Raw genomic sequence first — 26,931 nt, 5'->3', positions numbered from 1 at the left:
GGCTGACCAAATACTTTTTTGCCCCACTGTATACACATATTAGATCTTATGCATACGCATATACAGTGCCTTCAGAAAATATTCATACCCCTTGACTTATTCCACATTTTGTTGTGTTACAGCCTGAATTCTAAATGGATTAAACATAATTGTTTTCAGCCATCTAAAGCACACACACAATACCCCATAATGACAAAGTGAAAACATATTTTTAGAAATGTTTGCACATTTATTGAAAATTAAATACAGAAATATATCACTTACATAAGTATTCATACCCAAGTGAATACTTTGTAGAAGCACCTTTGGCAGCGATTACAGCTGTGAGTCTTTATGGGTAAGTCTCCAAGAGCTTTCCACACCTGGATTGTGCAACATTTGCCCATTATTCTTTTCAAAATTCTTCAAGCTCTGTCAAATTGTTTGTTGATAATTGCAGGTCTTGCCATAGATTGCAGGTCATTTTCAGGTCTTGCCATAGATTTTCAAGTAGATTTAGTCAAAACTGTAACTCGGTCACTCAGGAACATTCACTGTCTTCTTGGTAAGCAACTCCAGTGTAGATTTGGCCTTGTATTTTAGGTTATTGTCCTGCTGAAAGGTGAATTAATCTTCCAGTGTCTGGTGGAAAGCAGACTGAACCAGATTTTCCCCTAGGATTTTGCCTGTGCTTAGCTCAATTCCATGTATTTTTATCCTAGAAAAACTCCCTAGTCCTTAACGATTACAAGCATACCCATAACATGATGCAGCCACCACTATGCTTGACAATATAGAGAGTGGTACTCAGTAATGTGTTGTATTGGATTTTCCCCAAACATAAAACTTATTATTCAGGACAAAAAGTTAATTGTTTTGCCACATTTTTTGCAGTATTACTTTAGTGCCTTGTTGCAAACAGGATGCATATTTTGGATTTTCTTTTTATTCTGTACAGGCTTCCTTCTTTTCACTCTGTCAATTAAGTTATTATTGTGGAGTAGCTACGTTGTTGATCCATTTTCAGTTTTCTCCTATCAGCCATTAAACTCTGTAACTGTTTTAAAGTCACCATTGGCCTCATTGTGAAAACCCTGAGCGGTTTCCTTCCTCTCTGGCAGGAAGGAAGTACGCCTGTATCTTTGTAGTGACTGGGTGTATTGATACACCATCCAAAGTGTAATTAATAACTTCACCATGCTCTAAAGGATAGTCGATGTCTGCTTTTGTATTTTTACCCATCTACCAATAGGGGCCCTTCTTTGCGAGGCATTGGAAAACCTCCCTCGACTTTCTGGTTGAATCTGTGGTTGAAATTCACTGCTCGACTTAGGGACCCAACAAAAAATTGTATGTGTGGGGTACAGAGATGAGGTAGTCATTCAAAAATCATGTTGAGCACTATTATTGCGCACACAGAGTGAGTCATTGACTTTTTAAGCAAATTTGTACTCCTGAACTTATTTAGGCTTGCAAATTGCCATAACAAAGGGTTTGAATACTTTTTGACTCAAGACATTTCAGCTTACATTTGTAATTCATTTATAAACATAAAAAAAAAAACATAATTCCACTTTTACATTATAGGGTATTGTATGTAGGAAAGTGACAAATAATATAAATGTAATCAATTTTAAATTCAGTCTGTAACACAAGTCAAGGGGTGTGAATACTTTCTGAAGGCACTGTATATGAGCCCAAGCATGAAAAAAAAAGAAGATTTAAAATAATGATTGTGCGGTTATACAATACATAACCTAATAGCCTACCGCATATTACACATGCCAGAAAAACATAACAAAATACATAGATTTAAGATGTCTTTGGTACATAATTGGTCTAGCCTATACGCCAAAACAAAAAAATGATAGTAATGGCCTTTGAGTGTGGACTGTATTATTACGCATACTGGATGGACTGTTACCTTATGCTACACTCCAAACTTTCTATCCATGCGTCTGGGAGAGAATGTATAGGTCAAGGCAATGCTGTTGGTTCATTGATTGTGCAGATCGGTTTACCGAGTTAGCCTACAATTATAGTGAATTTTATATTTGATTTTGAATAGCCTAGTAATAGGGCCTTTTTTATATTTTATAATTAATAGGCTGACAATACCTTTAGCTACAGAATATCTCCTCTCTCTTCTTATTCCTTTCTCGAGCGTGCAGAGATGGGGCCGGTCAACAGTTTAATTAAATATGTTTCGTGTTACTATCGATGTTCCTGTACAGATTTCTCTTGGTTTGGTCCCAAATTAAGCACTGGGTAGCTTTAGGAACATGGTTGGAGAGCCCATGACATGAGTTTGGGCGGAATATCACCTGTCGCACAGCGAGAGGCTGCATGCTCCTCAAACAGTGGTTAATGTGTGAAATGAAAGAAGTGTTCTTATAAGCCCAGACATTTCCACAATCCTGTGTGAATGCTGAATTTTGATGGTTGCCACTAAAAAGAGCAGAATCCCAGCTGCTACTGTAAGTCAATTTCTCAGCTGCTCCACTATGTTATAAAACCGGAGGAGCCTACCCAGTATAATTTAAACTAAGGGAAAGCTGCCTCCATTCGCTATTCCAGTGCATACGGATGACATGTCTTTTTCCCCCTGCCCGTTCCCTTGTTCCCCTGTTCCTGCCCATTTGATAATGCACCATTCCAAATCGAAAACAAATGTTACATATTAGTAAAGACAAGATTACATTTAGAATAGTCTGATGGGTGAACAGGGTGTACAGCCTGAGGCAAAGAACAGAGCAAGATTTTTATGCGACTTTTTCAAATAGTCAATAGCAATAGTTGTGGCTATAGAGTAGGAGGTAATGTTGTTAATGTGATGCAGGAGAGGAGATTCTCCTGACAGGAACACCACTGAATCTCAATGACATACCCCTGCCACAGAGTTGTGGTCTGGCCTTGCACATGTGTGTGTGTGTGTGTGTGTGTGTGTGTGTGTGTGTGTGTGTGTGTGTGTGTGTGTGTGTGTGTGTGTGTGTGTGTGTGTGTGTGTGTGTGTGTGTGTGTGTGTGTGTGTGTGTGTGTGTGTGTGTGTTTGAGTCCTTATATATTTGAATGCTTGTTCATACGTAGATTTGTGTTTACATTACATTGTGAATATGTAATAGTCAGACCTACCAGTCAAAATCATTGTAGTCATTCTGAGCTTCACTCCAGAAGTAGAGGAAGACCAGTGTGAGACAGAATGTCACGATGAGGAGTGCAAAGCTGGCACATTCCAACTGCAGGGGAGAGAAACACAATAAGTCCCACATAGTGACTTCATAACAAATGCATAACCCATATACTGTTGGCATGGAAATGTACACTAACAAGTAATTACCAGTGATGAGGATTGAACCCACAACATATTGGTGGCAAGGCAGGGATTCACGGCCAGAGCCACTACATTCGCCAAACCTTTTTCACTTCTATTTGTGTTTTCCCCTGACATATAAGGTAAACTCAAGCCTGGGCTAACATTAGTCAATGGACTGTCACACAGCAAGTTGTTGTTTTGCAGCAATAAAAGGAAAACTCCACCCAGAAACTATTAGTCCATTGTTGCTATAGTCCCAAAAATGTTTTGCATGTCAGCAATCAAGTTTTCAAGATATATAACTTTCAAAATACAGAAATACAGCCGGTATTTCTGTATTTTGAAAGTTATATATCTTGAAAAGTTGATTGCTGACATGCAAAACATTTTTGGGACTAAATCAACAGTGGAACAATGAAACAAATACCAAAAGATGGGTGGAAGTTTCCTTTAAATGCTCTTACAAAACGTAAGAGAGTGCTGTTCTTTGAAAGGGCTGAATGTATGCATTTATTGCCTAGAATGCTTTCCATACAGTTGAGGGAGTGCACATTGAACTCTGAGGAGAGGGAGCAATGTGAAGAAAAGCTCCTTACTGGCTAAAGTGATTGTAAAACTGTGACAGTAAAAATGATGTAAGCCATGAAAGATATTGACAGAGTGAGGGAGAGAAAGAAAGACAACTTGTGTGTGGGCACGCATTCATGTGTGCATGTGAGAGAGAGAGAGTACAGTGTAGTAGTAGTAGTGTGTGAGTATAGTCTCTGTCAGGGGTTTAAACCATCCTGTGAAATGACCAGATATTCAACAAACAAAAATAACTTTTCACATCAAATGATCTCACTTGGGAACTCAATCCCCCCGTCCCTGCTTGACCCCTGACATCCCTGACCTTGCTGCCGCAGCAGTCTCCCGGCGTGGCACGGGTCCTCTGGTAGCGTCTCCATTGACAGCCGTAGAGGCCGGCCAGGCATGAGACAAAGGGCTGGTGCTCGTAGCGCTGCAGCAGCCGACAGCGCACCACAGGCAGCTTCCCCAGGGTGGTCAGAGAGGGGGCCATGGCTCACACACACAACGCCATCACGATCACACACAAGAGAGAGAGAGTGTGGAAGAAGTGGATGATGAGAGGAGCGTGAGGACCTGGGAATGAAGCGAGTAAAGGGAGAAATAGTGTTAATATTGTAGCGACACAAACCAAAGCCTAACTGGCTACCCAGACTATTTGCATTGCCCCCCCTTTTATGCTGCTGCTACTCTGTTTATTATCTATGCATAGTCACCTTAATACCTCTACCTACATGTACATATTACCTCAATTACCTCGACTAACCGGTAGCCCCGCAGATTGGCTCTGTACCGGTACCCCCTGTATATAGCCTCGCTATTGTTATTTTACTGCTGCTCTTTAATTATTTGTTACTGTTATTTTTAAATTTTATTACTTAACACATATTTTTCTGAAAACTGAATTTTTGGTTAAGGGCTTGTAAGTAAGAATTTCACTGTAAGGTCTACACCGGTTGTATTCAGCGCATGTGACAAATAAAATTGGATTTGATTTGATCTTGTCAAGGGGTTTCAGGTTTCACAAGGTCCCGGGTTCAAGCCCCGCCTTCATCACAAAAGGTAGAGATGGTGGAGAAGGACAATGAGTAAAAAGAATTCAAGTCTAACCTTAAACCTGGCTCCCAAACATTTAACAACTGCTGTAGGCCTAGATTATGAATCAATCAAACCATACTAGGTAGTGATGACAGGCTAGGTGAAGGACAAGCCCCATTCTGACACACATCGTCATTTTCACAATGCTTCAGTTTGGTATGGTTACAGTCTCTGAATTTGGGGATTTCCCTCTGAGGGATCCACAACGCACTAACTTCTACCTTGATTGTGGGCTAGTGGGCTACTATGTGTTAGTTGACCACCATCTATTATGTTTACTGTTAAATGACAAAGAAAGAGATTAGCCATGGATTACTGGAAAAGCATTGTATAACAATTTATCCAAAAACAAATCATTTTGACTGTCAAATGTTTTCTTTCACAATATCAAAATAGAAACATCTCCTTGCTTTAAAGTCAAAACATATTTTTGGAAAGTTCATATGCTGAGCTAGCCATTAAAAAAAGTATGGTCCACAGATCTAATTGAATCTGAAAAACCCTTTAACTAGAACATAATATGGAAAAATAGGACTTTGGCATTCCCTAATCCAAACCATAAATGTATACATAAATGTGTTCACAGACTGTATTTAACACCAAGGAAATGTTTTCTGATGAAATTGGTCCCAACTCCCAACTATTCACTGTGTCCCCTAAATCAGGTAGGCACATTCCTTCATATGATGTGGGAGTGCCCTGCAGTTAAAAATGCTCCTGGGGCAAAGTTACAACATTAATTTTGAAGTGCATGAATTTAAATATTCAATGCTTTGCACCTATTGTTTTATTTGACAATGATAGCACCTTGAATCACTAAATCAATCAGAGAAAATAATTGCTGGCAGGCATCAATGCAGCGATTTTTTGGGGGGGGGGATCTAAATGGCACCTCACTCTTTCCCATTTAACCAGGGGATACAGTTACTACTAGAAGTTATAACAATAAAATGATCAACAGCGAGAATGAATGTGCTAGTCAAGGAACAATTGAGACTCTGGGGATGGGACTGATAAGCGGGTCGGGTAAGTGGGGCATGGTTTCTTCGGGTCGGGTAAGTGGGGCATGGTTTCTTCGGGTCGGGTAAGTGGGGCATGGTTTCTTCGGGTCGGGTAAGTGGGGCATGGTTTCTTCGGGTCGGATAAGTGGGGCATGGTTTCCGGGTGGGGAGGGAGGATGCGGGCGGGTGGATGGGGAATGGATTGGGGTTATTTTGTATGCATTTCTTTGATTGTTTTTGTACCTGTAATCCCCCTCTGTAAAATGACTAAATTCAATTAAAGAAATTTCACAAAAAATAAACTATTGTTGGTATTAATTTTTCATTTTTTTCTTAATATACAGTTGAAGTTGGAAGTTTACATACACTTAGGTTGGAGTCACTAAAACTGGTTTTTCAACCACTCCACAAATTTCTTGTTAACAAACTATAGTTTTGGCAAGTCGGTTAGGACATCTACTTTGTGCATGACACAAGTAATTTCCCCAACAATTGTTTACAGACAGATTATTTCACTTATAATTCACTCTATCACAATTCCAGTGGGTCAGAAGTTTACATACACTAAGTTGACTGTGCCTTTAAACAGCTTGGAAAATTCCAGAAAACGAGGTCATGGCTTTAGAAGCTTCTGATAGGCTAATTAACATCATTTGAGTCAATTGGAGGTGTACCTGTGGATGTATTTCAAGGCCTACCTTCAAACTCAGTGCCTCTTTGTTTAACATCATGGGAAAATCAAAAGCAATCTGCCAAGACCTCAGAAAAAAAATTGTAGAACTCCACAAGTCTGGTTCATCCTTGGGAGCAATTTCCAAACGCCTGAAGGTACCACATTCATCTGTACAAACAATAGTACGCAAGTATGAACACCATGTGACCACACAGCCGTCATATCGCTCAGGAATGAACGTACTTTGGTGCGAAAAATGCAAATCAATCCCAGAACAACAGCAAAGGACCTTGTGAAGATGCTGGAGGAAACAGGTACAAAAGTATCTATATCCACAGGAAAACGAGTCCACAGAAAACCTGAAAGGCCGCTCTGCAAGGAAGAGGCCACTGCTTCAAACCTGCCATAAAAAAAGCCAGTAGTCTGGTTTGCAACTGCACATGGGAACAAAGATCGTACTTTTGGAGAAATGTCCTCTGGTCTGATGAAACAAAAATAGAACTGTTTGGCCATAATGACCATCGTTATGTTTGGAGGAAAAAGGGGGAGGCTTGCAAGCCGAAGAACACCATCCCAACCGTGAAGCACGGGGGTGGCAGCATCCTGTTGTGGGGGTGCTTTGCTGCAGGAGGGACTGGTGCACTTTACAAAATAGATGGCATCATGAGGCAGGAAAATTATGTGGATATATTGAAGCAACATCTCAAGACATCAGTCAGGAAGTTAAATAGGTCTTCCAAATGGACAATGACCCCAAGCATACTTCCAAAGTTGTGGCAAAATGGCTTAAGGACAACAAAGTCAAGGTATTGGAGTGGCCATCACAAAGCCCTGACCTCAATCCTATAGAAAATTTGTGGGCAGAACTGAAAAAGCGTGTGCGAGCGAGGATGCCTACAAACCTGACTCCTTACACCAGCTCTGTCAAGAGGAATGGGCCAAAATTCACCCAACTTATTGTGGGAAGCTTGTGGAAGGCTACCCAAAACGTTTGACCCATGTTAAACAACTTAAAGGCAATGCTAGCAAATACTAATTGAGTGTATGTAAACTTCTGACCCACTGGGAAAGTGATGAAAGAAATAAAAGCTGAAATAATTCTCTCCTATTATTCTGACATTTCACATTCTTAAAATAAAGTGGTGATCCTAACTGACCTAAAACAGGTAATTTTACAAGGATTAAATGTCAGGAATTGTGAAAAACTGAGTTAAAATGTATTTGGCTAAGGTGTATGTAAACTTCTGACTTCAACTGTATAACTTAATCTGTTGTTGGTGCCTAAACTACATAACGCGATCGTTATCTGACAACCAATGACATTATGCACACATGCCATGCACTATGCTGAAAATGACAAATGTTTCTACGTTATTTGAAAAAATATTTGCATATGAATTGTAGCCCATAGGCTGCAGAAGTTAACGCCTTGATGTAACTTGTATAGCCTATGTAGGCCTATAGTAGCTGCCCTATGGCGCGGAAATTTCCTCGGGTAACAACAGTGTTTACCTGATACAATAGGCTAGCCTACGTGGACGGCTGTTCAAGTTCCAGCTAAAAGCACCTATGATACAGAGTCGTCGTGCAGGAAATCGTAAATCCCCTAACATATTGACGAATTGGACACATTGTCTGTTTAGGGAACTAGTCAGAGATACGTCTATCCTGTAAGACTGAAGTTATTCAAATGCTAAGAATGTCTATATGTAATATTCAATGCTCATAAATGACACACATGCAAGTTATTCCCTATCTAAATCCTTTATCCGATACTTTACTCCTTTAAATAACCTACCTCAGAAAAGAGTTCCGTTTGATTTCCTGAATTTTGATGTGATGGTTACTCCAGGGTAAGCCGCAGTGCGTTTAGTTCCTCTTCTCGGTAATGCACGCCAGCCAGGTAAAGGATGCCGTGCTATTTCTAATTGACATCGACTGCCACCTGTTGCAAATGGAGATATGCTTTCGTGTACAGTATTGCTATTTCTTTCATCCGGACATTCCCCCTCTACTGCACTGTCCTTTGATGTTGAATAACGACAGATACAATGATGGATACAATGTTACAATTTCCCGACTCTGTAGGCTACTCTTATCACATTACAGTGTGTGGAGTAGAATATAGACTTTTCGTTACGGACAATATTGTAATCAGAGTTTCAATATTAGCTGACTATATTTCGTATGAAAAAACGTGTGTTATGCAGGGTGGAAAGCCCTAGGACAAATATGTGCTGTTCATTTGAATGTGTATTGTGGAGGCGGGGTTTAGGGAATTAAATTGTAATCAAGTTCTTCAGTCTTACGTAACGTAAATCTTACAGCTGCAAATTTACAGCTTTACCAAAGATTTTGTATAACTACCCCAAGAGAGACCGCAGCCTGTCGTTTCCAATGGGAGCAAATTAATCACAGTGGGCAGAACAAGCAAGGAGGTGGGCAGAGCCAAGAACGAGCTAGCGAGATCGTATTGGCGCGTTCGGGCATTCCCGTCAGGGAACACCTACTTTGAAGTGCGCGTGTACAATAACGCATTTCACCCTTGCACTCCTTCGAAACAATGCAATTTTTTAAAACTTTGGCAAAGGGTAAAGTTTACAAAACGGAGTCAACTCTGTCCGTAACACATTGTAGTTTTGGGAAGAGAACGTGTATTGAGATGAAATGTTCTATCGATGAGAAAATTATCAGAATGTCTGTCAAAATCAATCTCAATTTTCTCCCACTGCCGGCCACTAGGCTTTACCATATCTGGTAGTCGGTGGAAACGCAAACCGGATGCTTCAGATTTACACATCAGGTGAAACATCTGGCCCATCTGTAGCTTTACTGTGTGACATAATCAACTTTCAAAATAAAGGGCCCTAAGAAGTATTTCAAACTGTGCAACAAAATGGGAAAAAGGTGGCCACAGACCATTCTAAAAGCATCTCTCTGTGTGTCCCTTTTTTCTCACACACTCAATTTGGTCACTATGAATTCTGAACAATAGTCTAATTTACAAAATAAACTAAACCATGATATTGTGGGGATTTCTGCTAACTGCGACAGTGTAACCCCTCTTGCGGGCCTCCAACCCGGGTCTTCAACAGGCCGACCTGCTAACCACTGCTCAAACAATGGTCTAACCCTTTTGTGGGGATTGTAACAGGCCTAAGGCAAGGTTTGTTACACTATCCCCTCCTTTCGGGAGAGCGTGTCCCTATGCTTCTCCATACCAAGTACATCACACTTTACTATACCAAGTCCCTCACATGTGCACGCCTCTCCGATGGTCCCCAAAGCAGCATTCCACCGCTGCCACCAATGTAGCAATTTTTGCTAACAGCAACAGTGTAACCCCCATTGCGGGTCTCGAACTCAATAATTATTTCTATAGGCTTGCTGCTTTGAATTTCAATTTTATTGACAAGACACCTCTTGAACAAAAAGTCATGCATATTCTCAGTAATATACATGTCTGGTACATATTGTAAATCAAATGAAAGACATAAAAATAGAAACAGATCCATGTTTTGAAAGATGCCATTTACTGGGTGGATTACCCAGATAATCCAATATTATAGTCCATAATCTTATAAAAGACCTCTCCATTGCAAAGCAGATGCTGGGCGTGTGTAAGACTCTAACTATGAAAAAAGGGGTAGAACAAAGGACATGTTTCATGTTAGACAGCGCCATAGGAGTCTACTGCCATCTCAGGGAAAGCTCTGTTGGAAATTTTGTCTGTTCTCTGCTGGTGTTTGAAGTATATGAGGTGCATTCGAAGTTGTTTGAAGCTGTGACACCAGCAGGTACCTGTTCCTTGTACAGCTTTCCCTCCCTCAATCCTAACCTTTAACCATTAGTGAGGAAAATTCTAAACTGACCCAAGATCAGCATCTAGAGGCAACTTAACATTTACATTTACATTTAAGTCATTTAGCAGACGCTCTTATCCAGAGCGACTTACAAGTTGGTGCATTCACCTTATGATGTCCAGTGGAACAACCACTTTACAATAGTGCATCTAACTCTAAGGGGGGGGGGGGGGTTAGAAGGATTACTTTATCCTATCCTAGGTATTCCTTAAAGAGGTGGGGTTTCAGGTGTCTCCGGAAGGTGGTGATTGATTCCGCTGACCTGGCGTCGTGGGGGAGTTTGTACCACCATTGGGGTGCCAGAGCAGCGAACAGTTTTGACTGTGCTGAGCGGGAGCTGTACTTCCTCAGAGGTAGGGAGGCGAGCAGGCCAGAGGTGGATGAACTACTCTGTTTGATCCACAACAGCAAACTACACTCAAATAACATTTTATTGGTCACATACACATGGTTAAGAGATGTTAATGCGAGTGTAGCGAAATGCAATAATATCTAACAAGTAATCTAACAATTCCCCAACAATTACCTAATACACACAAATCTAAAGGAGTGAATGAGAATATGTACATATAAATATATGGATGAGCGATGTCCGAGCGGCATAGGCAAGGTGCAATAGATGATGTAAAATACAGTATATACATATGATATGAGTAATGTAAGACATGTAAACATTATTAAAGTGGCATTATTTAAAGTGGCATTGTTTAAAGTGACTAGTGATCCATTTATTAAAGTGACCAGTCATTGGGGCTCAATGCAGGCAGCAGCCTCTCTGAGTTAGTGATTGCTGTTTAGCAGTCTGATGGAGATAGAAGCTGTTTTTCAGTCTCTCGGTCCCCGCTTTGATGCACCTGTACTGACCTCGCCTTCTGAATGATAGAGGTTGTGGACAGGCAGTGGCTTGGGTGGTTGTTGTCCTTGATGAGCTTTTTGGCCTTCCTGTGACATCGGGTGCTGTAGGTGTCATGGAGGGCAGGTAGTTTGCCCCCGGTGATGCGTTGTGCAGACCGCACCACCCTCTGGAGAGCCTTGTGGTTGAGGGCGGTGCAGTTGCTGTACCAGGCTGTGATACAGCCCGACAGGATGCTCTCAATTGTGCATCTGTAAACGTTTGTCAGGGTTTTAGGTGACAAGCCAAATTTCTTCAGCCTCCTGAGGTTGAAGAGGCGCTGCTGCGCCTTCTTCACCACACAGTCTGTGTGGTTGGACCATTTCAGTTTGTCTGTGATGTGTACGCTGAGGAACTTAACTTTCCACCTTCTCCACTGCTGTCCCTTCGATGTGGATAGGGGGGTGCTTTGTCTGCTGTTTCCTGAAGTCCACGATCATATCCTTTGTTTTGTTGACGTTGAGCGAGAGGTTGTTTTCCTGACACCACACTCCGAGTGCCCTCACCTCCTCCCTGTAGACTGTTTCATCGTTGTTGGTAATCAAGCCTACTACTGTTGTGTCGTCTGCAAACTTTATGATTGAGTTGGAGGCATGCATGGCCACGCAGTCGTGGAGGGGGCTGAGCACGCAACCTTGTGGGGCCCCAGTTTTGAGGGTCAGGACAGTGGAGATGTTGTTTCCTACCCTCACCACCTGGGGGTGGCCCGTCAGAAAGTCCAGGACCCAATTGCACAGGGCGGGGTTGAGACCCAGGGCCTCCAGCTTGATGATGAGCTTGGAGGGTACTATGGTATGATCTTTGTACGATCTTTGTCCCCATGTGCAGTTGCAAACCGTAGTCTGGCTTTTTTATGGCAGGTTTAGAGCAGTGGCTTCTTCCTTGCTGAGCGGCCTTTCAGGTTATGTCGATATAGAACTCGTTTTCCTGTGGATATAGATACTTTTGTACCTGTTTCCTCCAGCATCTTCACAAGGTCCTTTGATATTGTTCTAGGATTGATTTGCATGTTTTGCACCAAAGTACGTTCATCTCTAGGAGACAGAACACGTCTCCTTCCTGAGCGGTATGACGGCTGCATGGTCCCTTGGTGTTTATATTTGCATACTATTGTTTGCACAGATGAACGTGGTACCTTCAGCCATTTGGAAATCGCTCCCAAGGATGAACCAGACTTGTGGAGTTCTACAAAAAGTTCTGAGGTCTTGGCTGATTGCTTTTGATTATCCCATGATGTCAAGCAAAAAGGCACTGAGTTTGAAGGTAGGCCTTGAAATACATCCACAGGTACACCTCCAATTGACTCAAATTATGTCAATTAGCCTATCAGAAGCTTCTAAAGCCATGACCTCGTTTTCTGGAACTTTCCAAGCTGTTTAAAGGCACAGTCAACTTAGTGTATGTAAACTTCTGACCCACTGGAATTGTGATACAGTAAATTATAAGTGAAATAATCTGTCTGTAAACAATTGTTGTAAAAATTACTTGTGTCATGCACAAAGTAGATGTCCTAACCGACTTGCCAAAACTATAGTTTGTTAACAAGAAATTTGTGGAGTGGTTGAAAAACGAGTTTTAATGACTTTGACCTAAGTGTATGTAAACTTCCGACTTCAACTGTACATAAAAATAACGAAATACTGCATAGTTTCCTAAGGACTCGAAGCGAGGCGACCATCTCTGTCAGCGCCACACCTGGATTCAGAGAAACAGTAGAATGAAGAATGATTATATCTGATAGAAGTCATAACCAACCAATCACAGCAACTCCAAAGTGTGATATAAAACAGGTTATACAACGGGTGGGTCTAATCCTGGACGCTGATTGGTTAAAACCGCATTCCAGCCGGTGTCTATTCCACAAAGCTACCACCGGCTAAATCTATAACATTGAAATGACTATTTATTCTGTTCGATCTCACTGCGCAATCCACTGTGTCATCAGCCCAGCAAAACAATTTACAAACTTGTTCTCCACTGTAAAAAGCATCTAGACATTATCTCCAATTTACTTTAGACTAGCAATTGGTTTTCAATAGCAGTGATTTGCATAAACCTTGCTGTCTGTCCCTCTGACATTTGCAACATTGTTTCAATATTGAAATTCAAGCTCCAGCTGTCCCATAGTAATGAACGTGTAGGGGTCGGGAGTCGGGACGAGACAGACAGGCAGGTAGCTTTTCTCAGCCAGTCATGAATCCACATTTTTATGAATATATACAAAGAAATTTCACTAGAAAACAGCTTAAACAAATGAAAATGCAGCTACTTTGATGTTATTCTTGCTGCACTGTTTGATGTGACTGTATGTTAGCCGTAGTTGGCTAGCTAGCAAGCAAGGGATAAGAACGTTGCCAGCCAGTATTGCAATAGAACATTTAGAACGAACGACTGGGTTGCGTCCATAGATACAGAACAAAAAGACTTAACGACTGGGTCGCGTCTCTGGTAACCGAACCGATAGAACCGGTAGTAACCCTAAATTTGTGTCAGGACTATAGATCTCATGGAAGGTTGAAATAGTATGAATAAAATCATCAAAATAAAAATTTATGAAAATATGTCAATCATTATTTGATTATGTTGGTAACCCGTTGAATAAAAGTGATAATGCCATCGAAGTTGGTGTTTGGAGGATATAACCTTTACTTAATACCCATCCCGGATCCGGGAGCATCCTCATCAAAAAAGCTGACTAGCATAGCCTAGCCTTTCGGGACAGGGATATCATATAATATAATTTTCATGAAATCACAAGTCCAATACAGCAAATGAAAGATAAACATCTTGTGAATCCAGCCATCATTTCCGATTTTTAAAATGTTTTACAGCGAAAACACAATATGTATTTCTATTAGCTAACCACAATAGCCAGACTCAACCGCATATTTTCACCATGTTTCTACCGCATAGGTAGCTATCACAAAACCGACCAAATAGAGATATAATTAGTCACTAACCAAGAAACAACATCAGATGACAGTCTTATAACATGTTATACAATACATTTATGTTTTGTTCGAAAAATGTGCATATTTGAGGTATAAATCATAGTTTTACATTGCAGCTCCCATCACAAATAGCACCGAAGCAGCCAGAATAATTACAGAGAGCAACGTGAAATATATAAATACTCATCATAAAACATTTATCAAAAATACATGGTGTACAGCAAATGAAAGATAAACATCTTGTGAATCCAGCCAATATTTCAGATTTTTTAAGTGTTTTACAGCGAAAACACAATATATATTTCTATTAGCTCACTACATTAGCCAAACACACAACGCAATTTACTCCACGCCAAAATAGCTTGCACAAAACCGACAGAATAGAGATAAAATTAATCACTAACCTTGAACAACTTCATCAGATGACAGTCTTATAACATCAGGTTATACAATACACTTATGTTTTGTTCGAAAATGTGCATATTTAGAGCTACAAATCCTGATTATACATTGTGAATACGTAGCATCGATTCACCAGAATCTCCAGAGATATTTTGGACACTCACCTAATCTGACCAAAGAACTCATCATAAACTTTACATAAAAATACTTTTTGTATGGCAAATGAAAGATACACTGGTTCTTAATGCAACCGCCGTGTTAGATTTTTAAAAATAACTTTACCATAACAAACAGCTTGCGTTATTGCGAGACAGCGCTCGCCAAAACGGCAGAGAATAGGAATCAACATTTTCCACAGAAATACGAAATAACATCATAAATTGTTCTTACTTTTCCTGAGCTTCCATCAGAATCTTGTACAAGGAGTCCTTGGTCCAGAATAAATCGTTGTTTGGTTTTAGAATGTCCTTTTCTTCTGTCGAATTCGCGCCAACAATGCTAGCCAAGGTTGATAACGTTCCCACCCTCTCTTGACGCAAACAATGGAAAACTCCAAAAGTCCCAATAAACGTTGAATAAACTGATAAAACTCTGTTGAAAAAATCTACTTTACGATTATATTATCACATGTATCAAATAAAATCAGAGCCGGAGATATTCGCCGTGTAAACCGAAAGCTTTTCAGAAGCTAATGTCGAGCTCCGCCTCGCGCCTTGGTAGAGAAAGGAAATTCCTGACCTGCCAAAAGCTCTTGTTCGACCTCAGATCAAGCTAGACACCCCATTCCACCTTCCACTGCCTGTTGACATCTAGTGGAATGCGTATGAAGTGCATGCATATCGATAAATATAAGGCAATTGAATAGGCAGGCCCTGAAACAGAGCCTCGTTTTCAGAATTTTCACTTCCTGTTTGGAAGTTTGCTGCCAAATGAGTTCTGTTTTACTCACAGATATAATTCAAACAGTTTTAGAAACTTGAGAGTGTTTTCTATCCAATAGTAATAATAATATGCATATTGTATGATCTAGAATAGAGTACGAGGCCGTTTAAATTGGGCACGATTTTTTCCAAAGTGAAAACAGCGCCCCCCTATTGACAAGAAGATAATACTGGCACGGTTTGCCAACCCTCGACTTCATCTCGGGCCTAACAACACCTGTGCCAATATATCCTCCAAACACCGGCTTCATCAAATCAAATCAAATGTATTTATATAGCCCTTCGTACATCAGCTGATATCTCAAAGTGCTGTACAGAAACCCAGCCTAAAACCCCAAACAGCAAGCAATGCAGGTGTAGAAGCACGGTGGCTAGGAAAAACTCCCTAGAAAGGCCAAAACCTAGAAAGAAACCTAGAAAGGAACCAGGCTATGAGGGGTGGCCAGTCCTCTTCTGGCTGTGCCGGGTGGAGATTATAACAGAACATGGCCAAGATGTTCAAATGTTCATAAATGACCAGCATGGTCAAATAATAATAATCACAGTAGTTATCGAGGGTGCAGCAAGTCAGCACCTCAGGAGTAAATGTCAGTTGGCTTTTCATAGCCGATCATTAAGAGTATCTCTACCGCTCCTGCGGTCTCTAGAGAGTTGAAAACAGCAGGTCTGGGACAGGTAGCACGTCCGGTGAACAGGTCAGGGTTCCATAGCCGCAGGCAGAACAGTTGAAACTGGAGCAGCAGCAAGGCCAGGTGGACTGGGGACAGCAAGGAGTCATCATGCCAGGTAGTCCTGACGCATGGTCCTAGGGCTCAGGTCCTCCAAGAGAGAGAAAGAAAGAGAGGAGAGAATTAGAGAGAGCATACTTAAATTCACACAGGACACCGGATAAGACAGGAGAAGTACTCCAGATATAACAAACTGACCCTAGCACCCCGACACATAAAGTACTGCAGCATAAATACTGGAGGCTGAGACAGGAGGGGTCAGGAGACACTGTGGCCCCATCCGATGATACCCCCCGACAGGGCCAAACAGGAAGGATATAACCCCACCCACTTTGCCAAAGCACAGCCCCCACACCACTAGAGGGATATCTTCAACCACCAACTTACCATCCTGAGACAAGGCCGAGTATAGCCCACAAAGATCTCCGCCACGGCACAAACCAAGGGGGGGCTTCATGGGCATTATCACGTAATTATAATGAAATACTGTTCATGTGATAGAAGGCATTGCCATACCCAATTACAGAAGCCAACTGGCCACTATGTTTCAGCCAATTACTGGACACAATGCTAGTTTCATAACAGAGGCTATGTTACCTAACCTGCACTTGTGTCATACACTCAGGAGAAAGTGTGTTAGCACAAACTTACAGGCTGTGGCCACCCAATTGAAAGGCAAAATCCACACAAAGTAATCCTCTGAAACACAGCGATTCAAAGCTGTGATTGTCCCTAATTGCCCTAACGAGTTGTTCTAATGAGGCCATGACCTCACACAATAACACCAATGTACTACCCAGTGCCCACCCATTCTCTCTCTGAAGAGAAAAACAAAACTAACAATGCGGTCAGTTTAGATGTAATCAACTTCCAAATGGTTTATTTAATAGATTCACACACTTATACAGTACTGTATGTTGGTCTATGTATGGGAACTCAAAAGTACTGTCATGAGTTACCGGTACTGGGTTACCAATGATTCCAAGGAGCATCAGTATCAATTGTGCCTACTGTTTGTCATACTAAACTTACTTCATTTGAGTAAATTGAACTCCTAAATAAGGAATGTTGTCATTTTTAGGAGCTACATTGATACCATTTTCCTCTTAAACATTTTCACACCATCATGGCACTTTTGTTTTATTCTGTGTTGTTACAGCATTCAACCCACATAATGTATTGTGCATTTAATGTGTTTTTAAAAAAATATCGAAAACCCATGATAATTTTGTAATAATCGAACTGAAACCAACCAACCTCAAAAAGCAATAATCACTCAGCACTACTAAAGTCACTGATGCACAGAGCAGACTGGATTTTCCTGAGGTAATGGATTGTCCTGATAGCACGGCGGAGGAACGAAGCACCTTAATAGTCTCCAGTTGGCTAAATGCCCAGAGGCCACTATGTCCTCGATCAAACCATAACACACAAAAACACAATTTTAACTCTTGCCATATATTTTGTGAATTTTCCACAGTTGCATCCTGTCAGAGCTAATAGTGGTGGAGTCCACACCACGAATTGCTCCACAGGGTGGTTGAGGCACTGTCTTTTTCACAGTGTGTCTGACTGGAACATAACGGTTCCTTGCTCACAGCTCAGCCTGATACAGTGACAGCAGAACATCAAGTCCCTCACCGATGTATTCTCTCCTTTGTGTACTAGACTTCTTGGTCAATGATGTTCATGACGTTCTTCTGAAAGTGAGGAATCATTTGTGAAGGAGAGTGTATTCTGGGAGATTGTGTGTGTGTGTGTGTGTGTGTGTGTCATATCACACACACACACACACACAAAATGAACTAATCTGAAACACTTGAACCTGTAGTAAAGCCTTCATTGCGCTGTAGTAAAACCTAATAACAAACTTAAACTATGAATGACTTAACAGGAATTTATCATAAACACTGTCACGACACAAACATATTAGGTAGGCATGTTTGCAGGTCTGATCTGCCAGTATTGACTTAGCCTACAGTATACTTATTTACTCAGTGGTAAAACTGTTTGCTAATCCACACAGCATCACATGACAGTTTGGGCAGTCAATAGTGTTACACAATTTGTTACACAACTAACACCACTGCCTTCATTAGGCCCTGACAAAATACCTAGGAATGAATGGTGTATTTCATCCAGTATGGGGCAAATTCTAGCTTCCACTTACATTTTAATTTAGGGCTCTATTCAATCTGTATCGCATAATAGAAATGTAAAGGTAATTTTATGATCTGATTGGTCAAAAGACCAATTATTGAAATAAAGATCAGAATTGGGCCTCTGTCTAAACGCAGCCTGTGTCTCAAATTTACATCAATGCATGACCAAGTTCAATTTTGTCTTAAATGGAAGTTCGAATTGCCCTTTTATCAGTAGATTTTATCAAGAAGACATGAGCAGGGCCAACTATCATTAGTTAGAGAGGGGAAGGAATGAGAATCTTCATAGTTCTTCATACTTAAAACAAGAGGGGTCACTCTTGTTCAAGCAACATACCTCTACCGCTCACCACCCAGCTCATATGAAACAGAAACGTTAAAGTAGCTTGTAAAGGATACATTGTATCCTTTACAGAATAGGAATGTATTCCTTTTCTGAACGTTGAATGGATATGTGTAGCTGTTACATATTATCTGATAGCAAGTAAGCTATCATTATACTTTTACAAATCTGGAGCATATTCGTTTGAAAAGACAACTAAAAACGAAACATTGGGTAATACAACCGTATAGCCTAAGGCAAGTAGAAGTTATTTTCTTCAATAATCAATTTATTTAACTAGGCAAGTCAGTTAAGAACAAATTCTTATTTACAATGACGGCCTAGGAACAGTGGGTTAACTGCCTTGTTCAGGGGTAGAACGACAGATTTTTACCTTGACAGCTCGGGGATTCGATCTAGCAACTTTTCGGTTAACGGACAAGCGCTCTAACCACTAAGCTACCTGCCGCCCCAATATCAATGGGTATATCATTCATTGAAATTCCATTGAACAGCAGAAAATATCCCAGTCTGTGCCTTTAATGATGTGCTAAGTCTGAAAATAAAAAAAGCCCCTGGAATGGATACAGCCAAATAAATAAATCATAGTTGAATTGTGATATGGCTACTTTAATTGTGTGTGTGGTGCGCCCTCTGCTGTTCTTCCGGACACAAATAGTGAAAGCAACTTCCGTTTGTCGAGCTAGCCATTCGGCTCGCGGCGGAGGACTTTGATACATGTTGTCACTGACTACACAGAGAGGTGCATTAAGTTACCCAAACTTACGGTTGTTGAGAGAAGCGAAAAAGAAACGAAAAAACTAATTTCTCCGAGAATGACAGACTTGGGGATTTCACTGGCACTATTGGCGACAACAGTACTTCTCTGCGAGGCGACGCGCAGACTGATCTCGCGCCTCTTCTCTGGCAAGGATTATGCGATTTACCTAGTGGAAATTGTCTCGACCTACCAGCTCTGTGCATGTACGCACGAACTCAAAGTCCTGGGCGAAGTTGGCAGAATCGAACCGCATATAGCACTCACACTGACTTTCATAATCACGGTGGTCCACGTAATAACTTTTCACGGGGCGTTCGCCAACCCAAATGGTGCTATCGAGAACGTTTACCGCAAGAATATCACAGGGAAAACTGCGGTGGCGCGCATAACTTGTATGTTTATAGGTGGGAAAGCTGCGCAGCTCCTCGTGCCCCACATTTGGTCCTTGGGTCTATCCGACCACCACCTCAGGCACAAAAGGTTCGGATTTAAATGCTTCAGTCCCATCAATGGGTCCCTGTTGGAGGCCGCTGGTGTGGAGCTGGCTTGCACTTTCGCTGTCCAAGCCGCAGTCCTCCACATTCATAAACTAGACGAGAGATTCCACGCCCCTGTCATCGCTGCTGTCATTACATCACTGGTTTACTCAGGTTTGTCAAATTGATTTTCATTATGATCATCGCCACACTTTAATAAGTCAGAAGTATAATAGCCTAGTTATCTGCTTGTGCCCTCATGTCATTTATACTTCAATTAAGCTAATTGAATTTGTTTGCAATTACTAGACTTGGGACTGGAATAGAAATTGAGACTTGGATTGTGTGTAAGCAGGCAAGGAGAGAAGGGGGGCGTGGGTGTATGTATGCATTTACACTAACCTATATGAACATGAGAGGAACTATCCTACTGAGATGTCAATTAACTTTCACCCTCTACTCCCCCCAATCTCAGGGGGTCATATTTCAGGGGCTGTTTTCAACCCAATCATGGCCTTCTCCGTCCAGTTCCCCTGCAGTGGACACACCTTCCTGGAATATGCTTTTGTCTACTGGCTAGGACCAGTCATAGGTAAAGTACTTGTGCTATTTTTCCTACTAGCTGTAAAGGAAATGGTAGCCTGGACAACCAGACTGACAACAGCGCTCACACTTCGTCATACGTGAAGTGAAACAGAATGTGAGTTGTCGTGATATCGTTCTGGTTCCACTAGGATAGAGAAATGGTAGCCTGGTCCCAGAACGGTTTGTGCTATACAATTTTTGTATTTTACCAGGTAAGTTGACTGAGAACACATTCTCATTTACAGCAACGACCTGGGGAATAGTTACGGGGGGGAGTGAATGATCCAATTGGAAGCCTGGGATGATTAGGTGGCCATGATGGTATGAGGGACAGATTGGGAATTTAGCCAGGACACCGTGGTGAATACACCTACTCTTACAATAAGTGCCATGGGCTCTTTAGTGACCACAGAGTCAGGACACCCGTTTAACATCCCATCTGAAAGACAGCATCCTACACAGGGCAATGTCCCCAATCACTGCCCAGGGGCATTGGGATATGTTTTTAGACCAGAGGAAAGAGGGCCTCCAACATCACTTCCAGCAGCATCTGGTCTCCCATCCAGGGACCAACCCTGCTTAGCTTCAGGGTGGGATGCAGGGTGGTATCTTGCTGGCTCGTATGCTTCTAGCTCAAAGCCTATGGTCATTTGCATGACAATGAGGTACCAGGCTAGAAAAATGGGTTCTTGTGTAAGACAATTGAGTTTCACCCTGCCCTGGGGTTTGGGACAGGGCTGGACTACAGAGGAAAAACTTGCTCCCAAGTGTACCCTGTATAATCTCTATCTATCTATATTCACAGGCATGGCAATGTGCATCCTGCTCTTTGACAAAATCATCCCACTCCTATCTGGGAAAAGCACAATGGGCCTGGGCATCCCTGTTGTCCAGAAGAAGAAGATACAGTAACACACAACTGAGATTGTGGCTTAGCCCTCTGAGTAGGCCCTTTTATATATGGATGGTGCCAGGGCGGCCATTAGTTTGATCATTATGGTCACCTTAACATGACTAGGTCTAAGGGCGTTCACACATACTAAGTCTTAACTTTGATCATTTTACCCCCCCCCCCCCCCCAAAAAAAAAGAAAAACTGTAGTGGGCATAAATCTATAATCTATCGAATTATCAATATTGGTGCCTGCCACAAACAAAAAACAGTATTCTGTCTATGCTTAGGGCTAAGTGCTCATCCATGCAACAAACAGTTGCTACTCATTTTCAATTTATGCTGCCCTAAAGAAGGGCCATAACATCAGCTGTTGATCAGTAAAACATTTTTACTTAATGTAAGATTTTTATATGGAAAATGTGCTGAGAAAAGGCTCCCTGGACTTTGTCATTATGCAATATTTGTCATTAGTGCAGGGTTACTTCTAATGGCATAACATGTTCCTGTATGAAACTATCCGAAACTGTCATGACCTCATGAACTGAAATTAACCTTCTACTATGGATGACTACAGCAATGGCATACAATGCATTCGGAAAGTATTCAGACCCCTTGACTTTTTCTATTGTTACGTTAGCCTTATTCTAAAATGTATAAAATAAAATAAATCCCCCTCAATCTACACACAACACCCCATAATGACAAAGCAAAAACAGGTATTGACATTTTTGCTAATTTATAAAAATAGGGAAATATGACCGTTACATAAGTATTCACACCCTTTACTCAGTACTTTGTCGAAGCACCTTTAGCAGCGATTACAGCCTCGAGTCTTCTTGGATATAACGCTACAAGCTTGGCACACCTTTCTTTTCTTCCATTCTTCTCTGCAGATCCTCTCAAGCTCTGTCAGGTTGGATGGGGAGTGTTGCGGCACAGCTATTTTCAGGTCTCTCCAGAGATGTTCGATCAGGTTCAAGTCCGGGCTGCTCAATGACGTCCAGAGACTTGTTCCAAAGCAACTCCTACGTTGTCTTGGCTGTGTGCTTAGTCGTTGTCCTGTTGGAAGGTGAACCTTCGTCCCAGTCTGACGTCCTGAGCACGTTTTCATCAAGGATCTTTATACTTAGCTCCGTTCATCTTTCCCTCGATCCTGACTAGTCTCCCAGTCCCTGCCTCTGAAAAACATCCCCACTGCATGATGCTGTGTCGTGGAAATTCATGTATACTGAGAGAGATTTGGACAATTATTCAAACAAATCAATCTTTAACATTGATTCATTATTGCAATAATGAAGCTGGTCGACCGCACACTCTGAAGTGTGTGTTGCAGAGAGCTTAACCTTCCAGAGGAATCCTGGTTCTTATATAGCCGACATTAAATGCTTAGTCATGGCTGGTTCCACCCCTCCCATGCAGATCAGGAGACTCAGACACTTTGGGTTCATCTTGTGATTATCTGCACCTGGTGCCGTTTTAACCCCCAACCCGGCTTTGTTTCTAAATCATCCTTTTATTTTATCCTTTACATCTTGTCTATAGAATGCAGTCTTTAGGTTTTATCACCAAGTCAACGGTCAGCTCAAGCTCTCTCTAGTGACCATACGCTTAGATTAGCTGCAAGGAGCTAGAGTGTAGACCATAAAAACATATCATTAGAACAGAAATGTCCCACTCTTTTTCAAATATATAATTGTTAAATATCAAACAAAATCAGGTAAACACGGAATTTCTCACAGCTGCCACCACCATGCTTCACCGTAGGGATGGTGCCTGGTTTCCTCCAGACGTAATGCTTAGCATTCAGGCCAAAGAGTTCAATATCGGTTTCTTCAGACCAGAGAGTCCTTTAGGTGCCTTTTGGCCACCTCCAAGCGGGCTGTCAAATGCCTTTTACTAAGGAGTGGTTTCCATCTGGCCACTACCATAAAAGGCCTGATTGGTGGTGTGCTGCAGAGATGGGAGAACCTTCCAGAAGGACAGCCATCTCCAAAGAGGAACTCTGGAGCTCTGTCAGTGACCATTGGGTTCTTGGTCACCTCCCTGACCAAGGCCCTTCTCCCCCGATTGCGCAGTTTGGCCCGGCGGCCAGCTCTAGGAAGAGTCTTGGTGGTTCCAAACTTCTTCCATTTAATAATGATGGAGGCCACTGTGTTCTTGGGGACCCTTCATTGTTAAGAAAATGTTTTGGTACCATTCCCCAGGTCTGTGACTCGACACAATCCTGTCTCGGAGCTCTATGGAGAATTCCATCGACCTCATGGCTTGGTTTTTGCTCTGACATGCACTGTCAACTGTGGGACCTTATATAGACAGGTGTGTGGCTTTCCATTTGAATTTACCACAGGTGGACTCCAAGTTGTAGAAACAAGGATGATCAATGTAAACAGGATGCACCTGAGCTCAATTTTAAGTCTCATAGCTTTGTCATTGTGTGTAGACTTGAGTACATTTTTATTTAATCCATTTTAGATTTTAGGCTGTAATGAAACCAAATGTGTAAAAAGTGAAGGGGTCTGAATACTTTCCGAATGCACTGTACCATGTTGTTGTTGTATGGACCTTATACCCTGGATGACTACACCAGTACAACATACTCAATATGAGCAGAATGAAAAGACATGTCCCTAAGGGAGAGGCTATACAGACACGCTGGTGCCCAAATTGATGTCTGTCGAGCAGCAAGAGCAGTGGAGACAAACATTTGGTTCAGTCGGAAACCTGGTCTTAGACTAGACGTAACATAGTAAATGAAAATCCGAGACACTCAGTATGATAAGTTACATAAGACAAATGGCAAAAACAAAAAGTACGGTAGTTGGTTGGGGTGGATGGGTGATAGTATATCGAACGTCTATCAACCCAAAGGCTGCGAGCTCGAATTAGACAAATGAGCTAATTAGCAACTAACTGATTTACTACTTTTCATGTTAGGGGAAGGGTTAGCTAACTCTTTAACCTAACTCCTGAACTTAACCCTAACGTTAGCCACCTAGCTTGAATTTGTTTCATACATTTTGCAAATTCGTCACAGATGGTACGTTTTAGCAAATTATTAACATAAGAATTGAAATTCGTAACATACGAAATTGGTGATGGACGTTCAAACACATACTAAAACATACTAAAATTACATACAGAATAATAAGAAATGCTCTGACCACAGCTCAGCTGCAGCTAGTCGTCCTGAGCCCTTCAGCTAGCTAGCTAGTTTAATGATTGTGGCTAGTAACTTCAGCTAGAATTGGAAACTTGTCTAAGTTGGGAGTTTTCAGAAGCATCCAGTTAAAATCGGAGTAATAGTTTATTTAATAAAAACATTTGAACGCTAGATGCTCACTACAATAAAAATTTGCTTTAGCAGTCACCCTGGCCTGATTGGCTACACTATCTAGTGAGCAGTGTAGGTAGACTGTTTCATGGTAACATCCAGATGTTTATGACAAATATTACAAGTTAATTCTCATGTAGGCTGCTATCCTCCTCAAAATAAAATCAAGTGTGATTAAACAAATTGGAGATTGTGACCAAGTTATTTCTCCCTCGTCCATTGACAAGGGCTTATCAGGACGACTGACTGAACCAAACCCATTTGTCTCTACACTCGACCCTCAACTGCGTGACATACAGAGCGATGCAAAAGTATTCAACCCTTTGGCGTTTTTCCTATTTTGTTGCATTACAATCTGTAATTTAAATGTATTTTTATTTGGATTTCATGTAATGGACATACAAAAAGTCCAAATTGGTGAAGTGTAAAAAAATATTTTTTTTTGACATTTTTGAAACAAGTAAACAAAAGTGGTGCATGCATATGTATGCAACCCCTTTGCTATGAAGCGCCTAAATAAGATCTGGTGCAACCAATTACCTTCAGAAGTCACATAATTAAAGTCCACCTGTGTGCAATCTAAGTGTCACATGATCTCAGTATACACGTTCTGAAAGGCCCCAGAGTCTGCAACACCACTAAACAAGGGGCACCACCAAGCAAGCGGCACCATGAAGACCAAGGAGCTCTCCAAACAGGTCAGGGACAAAGTTGTGGAGAAGTACAGATCAGGGTTGGGTTATAAAAAAATATTCTAAACTTTGAACATCACAGAGCACCATTGAATTAATTATTTAAAAAAGGGAAATAATATGGCACTACAATAAACCTGCCAAGAGAGGGTCACCCATCAAAACTCATGGACCAGGCAAGGAGGGCATTAATCAGAGAGGCAACAAAGAGACCAAAGATAACCCTGAAGGAGCTGCAAAGCTCCACAGCGGAGATTGGAGTATCTGTCCATAGGACCACTTTAGCTGGGCTTTACAGAAGTGTGTCAAGAAAAAAGCCATTGCTTAAAGAAAAAATTAGCAAACATGTTTGGTGTTGTCCAAAAGGCATGTTGGAGACTCCCCAAACATATGGAAGAAGGTACTCTGGTCAGGCGAGACTAAATTTGAGCTTTTTGGCCATCAAGGAAAATGCTGTCTGGCACAAACCCAACACCCCAAGAACCCTATCCTATGGGAAGTTTTTCCATTGGCAGGGACTGGGAAACTGGTCATAATTGAAGGAATAATGGAGGGTGCTAAATACAGGGAAATTGAGGGAAACCTGTTTCAGTCTTCCAGAGATTTGAGACTGGGACGGAGGGTCACCTTCCAGCAAGACAATGACCCTAAGCATACTGCTAAAGCAACACTTGAGTGGTTTAAACGGAAACATTTAAATGTCCTGGAAGGGCCTAGTCAAAGCCCAGACCTCAATCCAATTGAGAATCTATGGTATGACTTAAAGATTGCTGTACACAAGCGGAACCCATCCAACTTGAAGGAGCTGGAGTAGTTTTGCCTTGAAGAATGGGCAAAAATCCCAGTGGCCAGATGTGCCAAGCTTATAGAGACGTACCCAAAGCGACTTGCAGCTGTAATTGCTGCAAAAGGTGGCTCTACAAAGTATCGACTTTGGGGCAGTGACTAGTTATGCACGCTCAAGTTCTGTTTCTCATTTCTTGTTTGTTTCACAATAAATAAATAAAAAAGGTGTGTAAATCAAATGATACAAACCTCCCCAAAAAATAAATCTTAATTCCAGGTTGTAAGGCAACAAAATAAGAAAAATGGCCAAGGGGGTGGTGAATACTTTCACAAGGTACTGTACATCCATTTGGGCACCAGGCCTCTCCCTAATGTCATCAGTCATTGTGACATACCTCAGTAGAAAGAAATTCTGCATCACAAATGGAGCCAGGTGTTTGCAGCCCCTCAAGTTTAATATGAACTTTCTGTTCCAAACGATGGAGTACCTTAGT

General features: G+C 41.5%; 2 protein-coding genes across 3 annotated transcripts in view; one reads left to right on the top strand and one right to left on the bottom strand.

Annotated features, from left to right (window-relative positions):
• The window catches only part of LOC139537653 (glycerophosphodiester phosphodiesterase domain-containing protein 5-like), a 34,079-nt gene extending 25,187 nt beyond the window's left edge, over positions 1–8,892 (bottom strand). The window contains exons 1-3 of one of the 2 annotated variants that reach the window (XM_071339220.1): positions 8,430–8,892; positions 4,185–4,435; positions 3,112–3,215 (exon numbers count right to left, since the gene is read on the bottom strand). In XM_071339220.1, the coding sequence (XP_071195321.1) occupies positions 3,112–3,215; positions 4,185–4,352 (272 nt within the window). In that variant the 5' untranslated portion in view covers positions 4,353–4,435; positions 8,430–8,892. The remainder of the gene's footprint in view (positions 1–3,111; positions 3,216–4,184; positions 4,436–8,429) is intronic. The other variant, XM_071339219.1, reaches the window with a different exon arrangement.
• A 10,693-nt stretch (positions 8,893–19,585) lies between these two features.
• Positions 19,586–25,142, top strand: LOC139537658 (aquaporin-11-like). The gene is made up of 3 exons (XM_071339229.1): positions 19,586–20,323; positions 20,625–20,741; positions 21,540–25,142. The coding sequence occupies exons 1-3, from the start codon at positions 19,729–19,731 to the stop codon at positions 21,644–21,646; spliced, it is 819 nt and encodes a 272-aa protein (XP_071195330.1). The 5' UTR covers positions 19,586–19,728; the 3' UTR covers positions 21,647–25,142.
• The last annotated feature ends 1,789 nt before the right edge of the window (positions 25,143–26,931 follow it).

Source organism: Salvelinus alpinus, chromosome 13 (genome assembly GCF_045679555.1).
Source record: "Salvelinus alpinus chromosome 13, SLU_Salpinus.1, whole genome shotgun sequence".
In the NCBI taxonomy this organism is placed as follows: Eukaryota; Metazoa; Chordata; class Actinopteri; order Salmoniformes; family Salmonidae; genus Salvelinus; species Salvelinus alpinus.
Note: the sequence above shows the minus strand (reverse complement) of the source record. Positions and strands in the feature narration are given on the sequence as shown.